At 41.2% G+C, this 15,288-nt stretch overlaps 1 protein-coding gene across 8 annotated transcripts in view; it reads right to left on the bottom strand.

Moving 5' to 3' along the window:
* Positions 1-15,288, bottom strand: part of LOC136560179 (BEN domain-containing protein 5) — an 883,159-nt gene that overhangs the window by 307,866 nt on the left and 560,005 nt on the right. For 6 of the 8 annotated variants that reach the window (XM_066555870.1, XM_066555875.1, XM_066555872.1 and 3 more), the window contains one exon: positions 14,721-14,914. The exons of the other annotated variants lie outside the window; for them this stretch is intronic. In XM_066555870.1, coding sequence (XP_066411967.1) covers positions 14,754-14,914 — 161 coding nt within the window. In that variant the 3' untranslated portion in view covers positions 14,721-14,753. Of the gene's footprint in view, positions 1-14,720; positions 14,915-15,288 lie in introns of those variants that run through there. 8 annotated transcript variants of the gene reach the window in all.

Raw genomic sequence — 15,288 nt, 5'->3', positions numbered from 1 at the left:
TTTGTGTTGACTCAGTAATTCAAGAGTTCTAATCCCATGGCTAAATATCAGCTGGGCCTCATCAGTTCTCATTCGGAGAGGACAGAATGAGAAACCATTAGTTTACTTTTGGCTTCCCTACAAAACAGTGCATTCTCCCAGGCAGCAGCCATCCATTCCACCAGTGTCAGCAGAGCACTCGCAGCAGCAAGGTCCTGGTCCAGGACAGGGGTTGCTAAGCAATATGGAAATACAAACAATAAATGAGTAACAGCCACCTGCAAAAGATTACACACCGAGCTGTACCTTGCCATGAAAGCCTGTGTTTGAAACTTCATCACATTTGGATTCAAATTTGCTGAAATCAAATTTGTAAAGAAGGAATGATTATCGTACAGAAGGTTTTGAGAGATGTAAACACTTCCTTTTCTATTACCGTGATTCACTTTGGGTTGTTCTCTACTGTTAGGCATTTAAAGCATGCAGCTCTGTGGAACACAATGGCTGGTTTCCTTATTACAGCACGCACTGGAAACTGCTTAAATATATTTTTCTGTCAACACGTATTTGTGATTCCCATATTTAAGGAGTGACTGCTGCTCTGTGTACATGTGCCACCAGCACGACTGATGTCAGAACGGTGTTTGCACAACTCCACTTCGGCAAAGATTAAAAGCTGCTCCTAAGAAATCCTTTTTACAATGCCCAGCTATGCAAACAACCCCATACTAGGACATCTCACCAGAGACACTTCCTCTCAAGGCCGCCTTGCACTGGCTGTACCCGCCCTGAGCTTGAGCAATGGGGCTGCTACTGTGCAGAGGGCAGATTCCTTCCCTGTGGGCTTGGTTTGCGACCATTGGAAAGGTTCCATTGCCTCTAATAGGCATTCAGAGCCTCTCTGCAGCACGTCCCATGCCCAGGGCTGGCCAGGGCCACAGAGAGCATGCACAAAGCCGTGCACACAACAAGATCCTCAGGCTGGGGCTTCAGGATTCCACTACGCCTTTGGAATGGTATCCACAGAGTTAAAAAACAAAAGATGCACCCTCTTTTTGTTGGAGCCTCTTGGACCTGTGAGCCAGCACAACTCCCAGTGATTCTGTGTATTCCCACAAACAAAGCTAATTTGGGGTTTTTGTGGTTGCAAGAGAAACAATGGGAAATGAAGGAAAAAACCCCCTTTTTAACAGCGGAAAACCAACAAAACAATTCACTCTAAACCCTGGCATCCAGCTCAGCCACAGCAGCACTCAGACTCCTGTTCTGGCCATGTGGGAACCAAAGTGACCCCCGTCCTGTGCACTTCCCCAGCAAAACCCTGAAGTAGTTTGGCTTCTTTTGGCTCACAGAGAGAGGGTTTAGGCTTGTAGCCACTGTAGAGCGATTGCTCTCACACACAAACACAAAGCTATGGTTTGCTAAACTGCAGCAATTTAATGACAAATTTGAACATTTGTCATCAAAAGATTATACTACCTGGGGCTAAATGCCCTTCTCAACCTTTGTACACAGCTGGTATACTCTTATCCTGTACCCAAAACTAACAGCAAAAGGTAATATGCCCAGGTTATTTGGTGGGGTTTTTTGGCTGGGTTTTTGGGTGGTTTTTTGTTTGGTTTTGTGGGTTTTTTTGGGTTTTTTTTTTTTTTGGTTGGTTGGGTTTTTGTTTGTTTTGTTGTTTTTTTTGTTGTTGTTGTTGGGTTTTTTTGTTTTTTGGTTTTTTTGATTGGTTGGTTTTTTTTCTAAGAAGCTTTCAGCTGGAGTTTCCTCCCCAGCTCAGAGACAGGGGGGCAGCTGCAGAGCATGGGCAGGTAAAACTGTGCAAATCCCAAGGTGGCAACTTCTGTGGGCAGGTGTGTGGTGTTTGGGATGCTGGGGGAGTGAAGCAAGGCCAGGCAGTGCTGAGGCAGCAGAGGGAATTAGACTAATCCCAGCTCCAAGGGAGGTGCCAGGTTGCACAGGCGGATGCAGAGCTTAGCGTTCGCTTTCTCAGGAATGCACTCCCTCCTAACTCGGCTGCTGAGGAGATTTCACTCCACATTATTGCTTAAGCTCACAATCACTCCGTGCTTAAAGATTAATCTGCACAATAAACACAACAACAGCTACTAGAACTGGGGGCATCAGGGAGCAATGTGAACATTCGGGTGGTTTTTTTTTTTAGGGATATTACACATGCAGCTCAAGAGTTGGAAAGTTCAAAATGAATCTTGCCACAAGTCCTCGAGGCAAGCAAATACAGATGAGTGTGGCACTACAAACCATCAGCTCACCTGAGCTACTCATGTTTCATAAATATGTAAAGAAAAGCAATGGTGGAGCTCAGCCTGATATTGCAACAGTACCATGGGGAAATGCAGGTACAGCACCCCAGAAATCAGAGCCATCAAAATATCAAAAAATGGCTGAAATCTCCAAGCATCACTACCTGAAGCTACCCAAGAACCTTGAAAACACAGCTCCCATTAAATTTATCTTCCAGATGGCTTTCCAGATCCCAGCCTCAAGTTTGCACTGACATTCCCCATTTTATAAAAGCCTTTTGATAGTTTTCTGATAAAGATCATACAGTGTTATTTTATGACTTTTAGAACAGAGGACTTGGGATTGTGTCATCAGTGCTCGTTTCTGACTCAAGGTGTGATGCTGAACAAGTCACCAGCTCCCTGTTTCAGTCATTTACTGGAAGGAAAACTAATTTCTCCACTGGGACAATTTGAGGCTTCATTAAAGGTTTACAAACAGTTTTAGAATGGGTAAAACTCTACATAAAAGCAAAGGCAGTTTTCATTTATGCACTGGCTAAGGACAAACTCTAGAGAGACAAACTAATGGCACCATACTGGGAGGTAATATCAGTATGATGTGGCAACAGAGAAATATCAGATGGGAGGTAGAGATCCCTCCAGATGACTTTCAGAAGTGGAATAATGGAGGTGAGATTGAGTTTGACAGCAAATTCCTACAGTGATAGGAAGTCTGCTATACATTAACTCAAAGGAAGGATAACAACCTCAGCAGAGGCATTGATTGCAGCTGAATTATGAGCCCTCAGCATGACAAAGCCATGAAGATATTTCTAGAGAAAGGCATTTCTGGAAAGATAATGTCTCTGTAAAATGTACTGTTACCACCCAAGATAAAACCCAGCACAAAAGCATCACTGATGGGGAGAGATCAGGCAAGTGCAGGAGACACTGAGTAGGATAACAGCAGATGAATTGGTGAGTGTATCTCCCAAGAAAAATTTAAAAGGCAGGTCAGCCTAGCAAAGGTAAAGTGGATATGATCTCTTATAAACTCTTCAGAGACAGGGAAAAAAAGCTGCTCAAACTTGACAGCAACTCAGGAACAAATAAATAGACTGCTGCTCGTGAGTAAAATCAGACTGGAAGCTGGGTCGGGGGAAACAAAATAATCAAGTCCTGGAGAACAATGTCCTCAGTTTATCTGCCATGAGCATAGAAAAAGCCGAACTTGAACAGATGAACCTGTGGAACAGTGGGACTTCAACAGCACAGGACCAGTAACTTCAGTCCTGTGTTACAGGTCCAGCAGCAGGTCCAGACACTTCCAGTGCTACAGAAGAGTGGAACAGATACTCTTGGAGAACTTTCCAAAATGAGCAAGAAGACCCTTACATCTTCGAAATTCTTCCTTTCCATAGCAGACTGTAATGTTTACTTTAACTCACCCAAAATATAATCTTACTCCTCCACAAGCCCAAGCCTCCCAATTAAACTGAACTATCTGACACATCCATACAGTTTGATGTGACCTGCAGCAAGGCAATTCAGGCTACAGCTGGCATGATTATTTCACTATTTATTCCCTCTTTCAAGAAAAGCCACGTATACAGAATGGAATTCCTGTGCTCTTTTTAATACATCCTTCCCGGGGTTTCATTGTGGATACACCCAGTATCCATAATGCTTCAGACACCACCCACATTTTTTACCATCATCTTTAAAACAGATAATTCATTTGTATCCTCCTACAGGCAAGGCAATGCCAGATGAATTTAGGCAAAGAAGAGATTGTCACATAGCTTCCAGCCCTGGGAGTCAGCGAGGGATTAGCAACAACAGGACTTTCTGTCCTGTGCTCAGGCTCCACTAACCAGTGCCAAGGGATTCGTGGCTCTGCAAGGATGTAGGTCATGCCAGAGGGGACACAGGCAGTCCTGCAGGAGCCTGCAGGCAATTAAAAGCAGTGATGCAGCTGAGCATCACCACAGGCAGTGAAAAGGGACTTCCCCTGAGAGTGGAACTCGCAGACAGGAACAATCTATTCATCTCCCGTGTCCCTGACAAGAAGGGAAGACTTGGTTATAAAGGCTTTAAAATGCAATGAGTCACTTCTCAAAAGAGGTCACTGAAATTTTGCCATGAGTCACTTCTCAAAAGAGGTCAACTGGTTACTGAAATTTTGCTGAAGTATTTAATACAGAGAAAACCCTTGAATAACAAATATGAATCCCTTTCATCATACCATATCTGATTCTTCCAGTAATTACATTTGGGGTACCTGACAGTACAAATGGGAGATTTTCACATGCAGAGCAGAGGCAATACTGGCCAACAAACCATCCCTCTGCTAAAAAAGCTCCACTAAAGTTCATTTCCCAGACCAGAAAAGAGTTTGTTGCCCAGCAATAAAATAAAAGATCCCAAATTTCTGTGGAACTGCCTGTGTAGCCCTGGCTCAAGGAGGAGGATGCCATGCAGGTTCCCTGAGCAGCAGGCCAGGGCACACAAAGCACCACCCACCCTAAATGCATTTGGTAAACTCTGCAGCCTGTGGGACTCTCTGCATCTCACCACAGGTCAGGTATTGATGAGAAAGCTCTCACACACAGAGGGTGAAAATCCAGCAAGATCTTGCACCACAAAGGTGAAACCTCTCTCAGGTACAGGTTCTACCTGAGCTCCCGAACAGGAAATCGGATTAGTCGGACAAGCAAGGAGACCTCGAGAGCAACTTCTGCGCCACCCATAACCCTGCAAAACATCACCAAGGCCTTGCCCAGAGTGTTTAATAATCCTGCAGCACTGGGGTAAGGGCATCAACTGGTTTCTGCCCTTGGTATTACAACATGCACTTAAACTGCACTGATCTAACTCCTCCCATCATTAAGCCACTAGCTAGTTAAAACCTACCCAGCCCCTCCCAAAGCACGTGGGAAAGGGTCACCTTCCACCAGCCCCAGGGAGGGAGGGAGCCCAGACTAGGCAGAACTTTGCCAGTATTTCTTTTCTTGAGGTCATCAGACGAGGGTCATCATTTTAACTAGATCAGCTCAGCAATGATGTCCTGTCCATTCTTTGGAAGCTGGACAAACCAGCATGTGAGCTTTAAATTGGCAGAGATATTAATTTCAAATCAATAGGAAGCACAAAAATATCAATAGGCATTTAGGAGCGAAACATTAATTACTTTTCAAAGGGTGCAGTACACAAATTTCCTGGTGCCTTTACAAATAGAAATAAGTCAATAACATGATTTCATAACGTTTATAAATGACTAAGTTAATTAACAGGGAATCTTCAGGGAGATGATGAAGGAAATTTAGAAGAACCTTGTCTAGCATAATTCAAAATTCTCAAAGGAAGGAAGTGACTTCTTAGAAGAGATTAATTGTAAGTTTTTTACTTTACCATGATAGAATATCTGTTTACATATTTAAGCTGGTTTTGACCTTCAAAATTCTGGCAAAGAACAATTTTCATTAAACCATCTCAGTGGAGGAACTTGGCAGATCCTCATCTCATCTCTGAGGTTAAGAGAGGATATTGAGTATTTAGCAGGAATGGTCAAACAAAATGTGTATAAGTCCTATCCAAAGCAGCCTTTAATTTATCATAGCAGACACAGCAAGGGCTCATGCACAGCAAGCTCTTCTGTCAGGTCAGATTCCTTCTTGGGACTCGGCTGGAGAGTGGAGTAATCCCACAAAAGTTGAAGTTTCTCCCTAAGGATATTCTACCCTGTTCTGAGAACACATCACAACATAATGGTGATAACTTTTCCCCATCCTTTGGCAATTCAAAGCCATCTTCATCCAAGGAAACCCTGCAGGTATCCTGAAGACACATTCCACAGGAGTAAAATGGCTCTGGCTTCCCTTTCTTCCAAGTTTTACCTCTTCAGTGTCCTATTTTCTGTGAAACTCTGTTCACCTGCTGCCCTTCACAGCCCAGCTGGGCCCCATCACCCACCTGCCTGGCCCAGCTGTGAGGGCAGGAATAAGCAGCTGGAAAGCAGGAGGAACGTGCTCTGTCTCCTCACTGGCATGTGAGTGGTACAGAATCAAAGAGGAAAGTGGAGCAGAGATAAACACTCATTTGAAGAACAACATTTCCAGGACAGAGCTACACTTAGTAATAGAGTAAAAATACACTGGGACATCAATTGGTTAAGTATCAAATTATATCAGGGTTTTTTTTTCTTCAAAATTAAATTAAGGTTGGCCCACAAAATGAAATTAGTATTGTATATCACATTTTAATACAAAAGTGACGTGCCCTAAACCACCAGATTGTATCACATTAACTAAACCAAACACTCCTATAGAAAGAATTTCCATAAAACTCAAATGAGTTTGGGTAGTCATAAAGGAAAAGCATTTCAAAAATGAGTCAGTCATGACCTAGAAAATCTATGGTGGAAGGAGAGTGAAGGCACTCAGTCAGTCTATCGAGGTGTTTGTGAGCTGCAGAAATACTGGGGGAAGATATTAAGACAGGCAAATTAAGAGCTAGGAATAAGAAGTTAAGCCAGAAAGACTCACAGAGAAATAAGGCACAAGTTGAGCAGCGAGGGCAGCACTCAGCACTGGAATAAACCACTCAAGGAAAAGATGGATTTCACACTTTGATGGATTCTCAAGAATGCTTTATTTTCTGAACAGCACTGCTGTGGTCCAGCCAAGGTTTCTTTTCAAGGGAGCAGCTGAGTGAAGCCTTGTGATGTGTTCTGCAGGGAGCCACACCAGCTCATGGAATAGCCCAGCAGCCACCACAGCCTGCACACCTCCAGGCACAGCTAAAAACAGCCTTATCAAGAACCACCCTAAGATCGCAGAATTGGAAATGGCTCTTTCTTCCCCAGTTCACCAGGTGGCTGTTCTCACACAGCAGCTGGGAAAAGGAACTAACAGAGGGCAAATTAAAGCCACAGATCAGAATGAATCTGTCAAGGTGCCCAATGTTTTCCAGCACACTCACCTGGGCACTGCCATTAGGTGTGAAACTTCCAGGCCACTGACCCCCTGCAAAAGCAGGGGAACCTCTGAGAAATGAACGTTTTTAAGAGATACTGCTGAAAGATTTACTTATTCCATGTTATCACTTAAAGACCTCCATGTGAGAATGAAATTTCCTTTGCTACAATCTAGGCTTTGGCAGGGCGGGGGGGGAATTTAAAAAAAAAAAAAAAAAAACCAACAAGAAAATGCTGCTGCGTGAAGTCCCTGAATGGCAAAGTCTGCCTTACAGTGACAGCAGCACTACCAGATCTCCCAAGGAAATGCTCTAGTTCTGTGTCAGTCACCCCCAGGAATAACAAGCAGGTATTTCACTTCAGAGCCCTGCTGACAATTTGCAAGGCAGGAATCATGAAACGCTCCTGCCTTGTCCCTGTGAGGCAAGCACAGAGCACAGACTCCCATCTGCAGAAGGAACAGCACAGAAAAGGGAAGACCAGGAAAACAGGCAGGGCTGGGGACCATCAGGAACATTATCCAGTTGTGGATTTACATGGCACAGACAGATTTACACAGAATAATGGCACATCACACCTGTACACATACAGCTGTATATGTGCAATAGAGAGAGGTCCCTGGCTGCAGAAGAAAATGCTGATTTTGCCACTTCCTAAAGGTTAAATTCTGGGAGCTTTAAGAGTGATTGGATTTTTTTTTTTTAATTAATAAAACTTTTCACTGATTGAAACCTTAAATGCCAGTTAAACGGCTTGGGATTTTGCTGTTTGGGTACTGACTTCGCCTCAATTGCACAAACTAACTCTCTGTAGAAAAGGGGGAAAGGCCTATGTGACCCTTCTACCACCTCTTCTTTGCCTTCCTGCACCACCAGACTGGGATGCTCCTCCACATCAGGCTGGATGAGTGAATCTCAGTTACTCTGTAAGTTCAGGAAAGCCACAGAGTGGAAGTTGCCCATACCCACCAATGTGGTAATAAACAACATTTCTTGGATGAGCTGCATTAGGGGACAATACCTAAAGAGAAGCCAACTCTCAAGGGTGTCCTTCCCAATCCTAGCAAGGAGGGTGGCTCCTTGTATTGTCCTCCAAAGGAGAGATCATCCTACAACAGCACCTTCAGCTTTGTTTAATCCCAAAAGGCACACACTTGATTGCTTATTCCTGTAAGGATCTACAGCAGAAAGAAGAACTTGGTCCTGAGAGATGAAAGTGTCCTTGCAAACGCCAAGAAAACCAACGAGTCTCAAAGAATTTTAATATACAGTGCAGGAAAAGAAAGCAAAATCCTACTTTACAGAGTTTTAGTTTTTCATAAGCTAAGATTCTTAAAGAAATGAAAACACAAAACATTAACTTGGAGGCAATGCTTTGACCCATCCACCTTCCATCCTACACATTTTGAGAATTATTCTCTAAAGGTACTTCCATAAATCCTGCAAAGGACTCCATAAGGAAAGGTAAAGTCATAGTTCATCTGGCTCACAAATACAGAATGTCCAAATGGACTATTTTCAAGTATCAGTGGCTTAATACCCCAGCTGAAACATGGAGAAAGACATCTCCCATAATGATACTCTGTTAATTACAAGAAAAATGAGAAACACATCAAAGTACATTTTTTAAAAAAACTAAACTACAATTCAGTAAGATTTAAATAAACATTTGGGCTGACATTAAAGATATATTTGAGTATAAAGGATATGAAGCTCCCATAAAAGCTTTTTCATCTGAGTCTCCTGTGGAAGGGGCTGGCACCAGTGTGATATGGCACCATCAAGGCACATTCCCTCTGCTGCTGTCCCAGGACATCACTCACACTCAGCAGGGTGAACACCAAAGGGTGTACACAGCCAATTCTTCTAATGATCAGCCTGTCCCATGAAACCTGCACCCCTCTCCACGCCAAAAGCATGAAAGCTCAGGCCAACTATAAAGGATACACAAGCACCAACACACATCATTTCTTATCTTCTATTTCACAGAACTTTTAGCAATTGTTATGTTACAATAAAAGCTAAATCACCCCCAGCCTACACCTCTCTTGGATTCTTCAGAAAATTTTCTGTGACTCTTTAATTTCAAATCACTAAAGACCAAAATTCAGCATAACAGTAGGTAGCCTGATGCAATAAACATATATATTCATAAAGACTTCAGTTCCATTAAGGCTTTACTATCAATAAACAAGGAACATAAAGTTGATATCCTGCTAAATGTGGAGGAAACAATTTTCTTTGTAGGAAGAAGTTTTCTAGCCAGAAGGCAAGACAGAAAAAAATCCCTTAGGCTCAGCTTCTTCCTCCCCTCCCAGACTCACTTTCACCTTTGCTCTGATCCAGCCATAATGCAACTTCATCTGATGCTGTGAGGTATTTTCCTCTTTATGGTAAACATATGATCTCACAACCACAGGACCATGATTTCACTGCATGACAGGAGGGTATCTGACGCATGGAATGAAAGTTATTGTTCAAACATAAACAGGAGAAATAATTGCAAAAGTAAAACAGATGAACAACCACATAAATTAATTCCTTCTTGAATCACTGCTCCTGTTGTCCAAGTCCAAATGATTCTCTTTCCCTATTTAGGAACCCTGAGGGGATGAAAAAATATCCAAGATGGTGAAATTAAAAATTAGCTATTGAGCATGAAATGTGCAATGATTGCACTTCATAATGCTTTTATTGCCTCGGTGTTGTATGAATCACTTCAGAGTTCCACACTGTTATGATTAAAAAAATGACACCAATAAAGTCTGAGCAATTGATGTTATGACTTCATCAATCCGAGACTAAAGGCACACACAGAATGACAAATATTTTCAAGAGTATGGAGAAAGCAACCACCTCATTCTGAGGAGGCACAAGTTGTGTCTTTGTCTCTTTCAGAAGAGAATTCTCATGTCAGAAAGATGAAATATTGAAATAATCCTCAGTGCAGCTCCATGTGACACAACCTTGCTTTCCCTTTTTGAAACCAGCCACATTTGGTGTTCTCAAGAGCTACGAGCACAGCTCATACACAGTGAAACTACAGCTAATACACAATGTTCCCAATTCACACAATTCTCTGAGCTTCTGCATCAAGATTGTATCATTTTAACAAGGACCTGCAGTTAGCCTTAATTTTTAAAAGTCTATAGATTCTGGAAGCGTGAAGTAGAATTATCTTTAAAATTTCAGTAAATCCCAAAAGTTCAATTTATTGCTACTTAAAACTTCCAAGAGGACAATAATCTCTGCTTAAGACAACAAAGCAGCCATCACAGTAATCTCTCAGATACAACATCAAAGGTAAGGTGCAAAGAAGTGACCTCCCACGGGGAGAATGCACCTGCTTTTGACAGCCAACAACAGCTAACCAATGCAACCTTGAATTCCTACTTAAGAGTTCAACTTTGACATAAGTATTTTACTATTTTTTTAAAAAACCCTCCCATCTCTATAAAGCACCAGTAAATCCAAACCTGTTCTGAAAAAGCAGAAACAAACAAATTTTTCCCCCTCTCTAATAAATACTAGTTTTCTTTTTTTAATTGAGTGGCTAGATTTCCTGACTCAGGTATTAAATTCCCTGGTAGGATTCTTTCCTTTAACACAACAGCTCATATCCCTTATAAAATCACTAATAGAAAATAAAGCCCTTTTTGTTAACTCTAATCTTGCTTCCTTGCAAGTGTGCCAGAGGCACTTTAATATGGATCAGATTGTGAATATCACAAATTACTGCAGCAATGCGTGGCAACAGAAGATCAGATTATTCATATAACAGCAATACCTCCTTCCTGCTTTGATTAAAAAAAAGTAAACTGTCACTTCCTCTTAAATCCATGTCTTTCTGATCCTTACAAATTCAGGTTTACAGTATGAGGTAATGGCCTGGCACAAATCTTAGAATGACGAACGAGGGGTATTACTGGGTGTAATAAAACCTACTTCATTTTCTGTCAAAACTCTCTCCTGTTTCTCATGATGTACAGGTAAGAAGTTACCCTAGAGGAAAAAGTTAGTAGGGACTATTTTCTATAAAGTTTCCTATGGTAGATTCACAGCAGACACAAAATGAACAAAGCAAACTATGTACAGGCAGGCACAATTATGGAAAAATTAATGTACCAACAAAAACAGCCCTGGCCATAAACGCAGTGTAGGAAAATGAAATGAAACTCACAGTTAATTTATACATTGGGTTTGCAATGCAGAAAAGCACACCCCATTAAAGTTCCTATTTTTCTTGGGTATTGCTGGAACACAGAACCGCAGCCTATTTCCCTACTTCAAACAGACACACTGGGAAACAATTGGACAACCTTGATACTGGCTCATGGGGAGGGAAAAGACAAGAGTAATGACCAAATACAAGTATAAAATGTTATTCACACACCCATTACTCCCTGCAGAGCCCCCAGCATGCTGCCATACAACACAGTGTGCAGAAATGGCTTATTATTAGCAAAAAACTTATTTCCAGTATCCAAAGATTTAGTTCAAGTTGAAATACAATGTTCTACCTTTAATATATCCTACTTCTTTAACATGACTCAACAAAGTTTCAAGTGGCACAATAAATACCACTTGCCCAGTCCAATGGACACATTTCTTAGCCCCCATTGATATTAAGTTTCAAAGGGAACCGAACTTTTTTGTGCCACCCAAACACCCTTGTTGAACTCAAATGAAAACTAACACTAACCTGGGTTGATGAAATCTCCAGGAAAAACTTAATGAAGCCTTCCATAGATACTGTGCCCAAGCAGAACATTTCAATTCTTCAGCAAAATGCAGTACTAGCATCTGATGGGACGAGCGTGTCAAGGAAGAAGCCCTAGAAAGGTGATGCTGGTTTTGCAGAAGGAATTAACACCTCTGATTTTTGGGGTCAGGCTGGAGTCCTAACTCTAATTAAATTCTAAACTGCTTTTTCCAGTTTTCATAAAATAGGCTTATCTTCTAAGAAGTACAGCTTGATCTTCTCATTAAAGAATGTGTTACAATGGAAACACATTAGTACTAAAGCCATAAAAGACTGAGGAAATTATGGACATTTTCCCCAAAATAGTGGGTTGCCTTAGTATCACTTAAAAAACCCCAACCTTGTACATTCACAAGTCTGCTTGAAAAGGGGAAACTTGCTGTTTAAATGTTTTTTCAGTGTTATCTCTATTTGTTCTTTTTAATTAATAAAAGGATACATGCACTGACATTTTAAACACTAATCTGCTATTTAGCATCCCAAATTAGGAGACATAAACATTTATGCACTTCATTAAACACTACCTAAGAACACTTTTGATATTAGCAGGAGACAAGGGAGGCCGTTCAAAGAAACTTCAGGGCACACATAAGACACTGGAAAAACACACTCCTGCTCTTTCCACCCCTCACCATGAAAGCTCTGGCTCCATCCTATGGGAAGCAGCTGCTGAGAAATGAACCCTGGAAATCAGTGGGATCTGACACACCTGTTCAGTTACACCTGTGGGGGTAAGGGAAGGCACAGGAATGCAGGTGCACCAGTGGTGAAAATTTGGTGTTCCTGTTGGGCAGCACAGCATGAGGTTGGTGCAAGGCAACCATGAAAGTGACTTTAGAAAGCATAAAGCAAACGCTTAGTTATGAGTTAAGACATTAATTACACACAGGTGAAGTACAGGGAGAAACAACCTGTTGTTTGTCTCATCTCTTCCAAGAGAGGCAGGGCAGGTCTAGCACACCTCCTCCTGCCCTCCTCTTTTTCTAACACTCACCCAGCCCTTTAAAGTGTTGTCATCTTATTTCAAAGCTCCCATACCTTCTCGGTGATTTCTCATGGGCAGCTCCTCACAGCACTGACTCCTTCTTCTCCACAGCACAGCCAAGAAACTGCAGTTCCCCTCACAGCACAACCAACAAACTCCATCTCTCTTCACAGCACAACCAACAAACTCCAACTCTCTTCTTACCCAGCTAACCCACTCTTTTGTAGCACTCATCTCCTTATTGGACACAGCTCTGGCCTATTAAGCTCAGGGCTGTTCTTAATCTTTGGTGATGAGTACAGCTGCAACTCCTCAGGTGTAGACTACCTTCTGCACTATTCTCTTACATTCTATCCCTCCACATTAAAGACTTATGTAATCATTTAGGTTGGAAAATATCTTAAGGATCATCAAGTCCAGGCACTCACCCAGCACTGCCAATCCCACCACTGACCCATGTCCCCAAGTGCCACATCTATATTTTTTATCATTTAAACACTTCTAGGCATGGCAAGCCCACCCCAGCAGCCTGTTTCTTTCCACATTATCTACATTTACAGGACACTGAAAAAGGCTTCACCTCAGGGTGAACCAGTGCTACAAGAAAGTGATAAGAAATGGGAAGTTTTTCAAGACTACAGGAAACAGAATTGCAGTGGTAAAGAAACAAATGCTGATGCTCAGGAACAGGCAGACTGAAAGTCAGACAATCACAGCTGTGGGCACAAAATAAATGGAAGGTTAAGTGAGATCACAAACCCTTAAAATTCATCAATCCAGACCTCAAGTTATCTCTAAATCCTTCATGAAAAGAGAATATTTTGCTTCACTTACAGGCAATAACATATAGTTCAGATGACAAATTATTTCTAAAAACTTTGCATCGCAAGTCTAACTTCAATGTAGAAAATTATTTTTATTTGTAATTAAAATTTGTGCTAAAAGTGTCCATTGTTAAATTATGGACCCAAACAAAATTGTACTAAATTTTCTACTGTACATACTCTTGCCATAGTGTGGCAATTTTTAAATTGTTTGAAAGTACAAATACACTAAAAAGGTAGTATTTCAAGAACAACAGTATGGACACACTGAGGAACTTTATACCACAACCAGAAATTTGAAGTGTCTTGGTCCCTGTAAAAGAACTGGTTTTAGATTTATTTATTAAAATGAATTATCATGATTTTACAACTTACACCTTTGGGTTCTTTGTTGTTCATTGTTTAGTTTTTGTTGGTTTTTTTTTTTTTTTAACTGTGATGGTAATAGTGATCTGCCTACAAGATAATTGAAAAAGAAACGTTCTTTGTGTATTTTTGATCAAATATATTGTTAGAGATCAAAACAAAGATTTATAAAAACAAACTACTGAAACTTCATTTCAGAAAAAAACACTTTGTAAAATACAATAAAATCCTTTTCAATAGCAAAGTGAATTTTGTACAGTTCTTCCTTCTAAGCAGGTGTTTTACTGCAGCTGAGATCCACTAACTCCAGCAAAACTCAACGCAGGGCAAACGGGTCGGTGTCCGCAGAACCACAACCAACGTACAACCGCAGGTAACAAACAGCAACTCGCTGGAGAAACCTTGGAAACTTCAGTTTTCATTGGGAGTGAACTTACAATATATCTTACATTAGTTAAAAGCAGTTTACACCATGACAAAACCGCTAAAAAAAACGAATCAGTTATAGGAAGAGAGCAACGCTTCGATTCAGCTTCTCCCATCAGCAAAAATGCCACACAAATCAAAAACCAACACTTAAGTAAAACACTAAGACTTTATTAAAAATCAAAAATTTATTGCAAATTGTACTTTGCAATTTCCCTCCTTTCTTCATTTTTACATGATTTATTGATATCCATGATTTTTTCACAGATGTACTTGTTGACTTTGGAGAGTCTCTGTGCAATTTCAGTTTCATCCACAGTTTCTTGTGCTATTCTATCATACAAACATTCTGGGGAGAAAAAAAAAGGAAAGAGTCATTAGGATATTTTTAGAAAACACAATAGCCCTGAGTTGTGCTGACTACTCAAGAGACAGCAGTGAGTAAGTACTGTGTATATTTGTTGCAAGACAAGAGAAGCTTTCCTTGATTCACTGTCTATCTTGTTTAAGTCAAGATTTGTCACCAGGCTTGAATCAGTGGCATGACCAACTTCCAGTTATGCTGTGACTACATTAATAGGCTTTCCATACAGAAACAAGGCTAAACCCAACCTTTTACAGTGCCAGCCTTGCCTGCCTGTCTCCTGCATCTGTCTGAATCTCCACGACAGATTTAGTCTCTTCCCAGGTGAAGTGTCCCACCAGAGCTGTATCCACAGTGAG

This window comes from Molothrus aeneus, chromosome 9 (assembly GCF_037042795.1).
Source record: "Molothrus aeneus isolate 106 chromosome 9, BPBGC_Maene_1.0, whole genome shotgun sequence".
Lineage (NCBI taxonomy): Eukaryota > Metazoa > Chordata > Aves > Passeriformes > Icteridae > Molothrus > Molothrus aeneus.
Note: the sequence above shows the minus strand (reverse complement) of the source record. Positions and strands in the feature narration are given on the sequence as shown.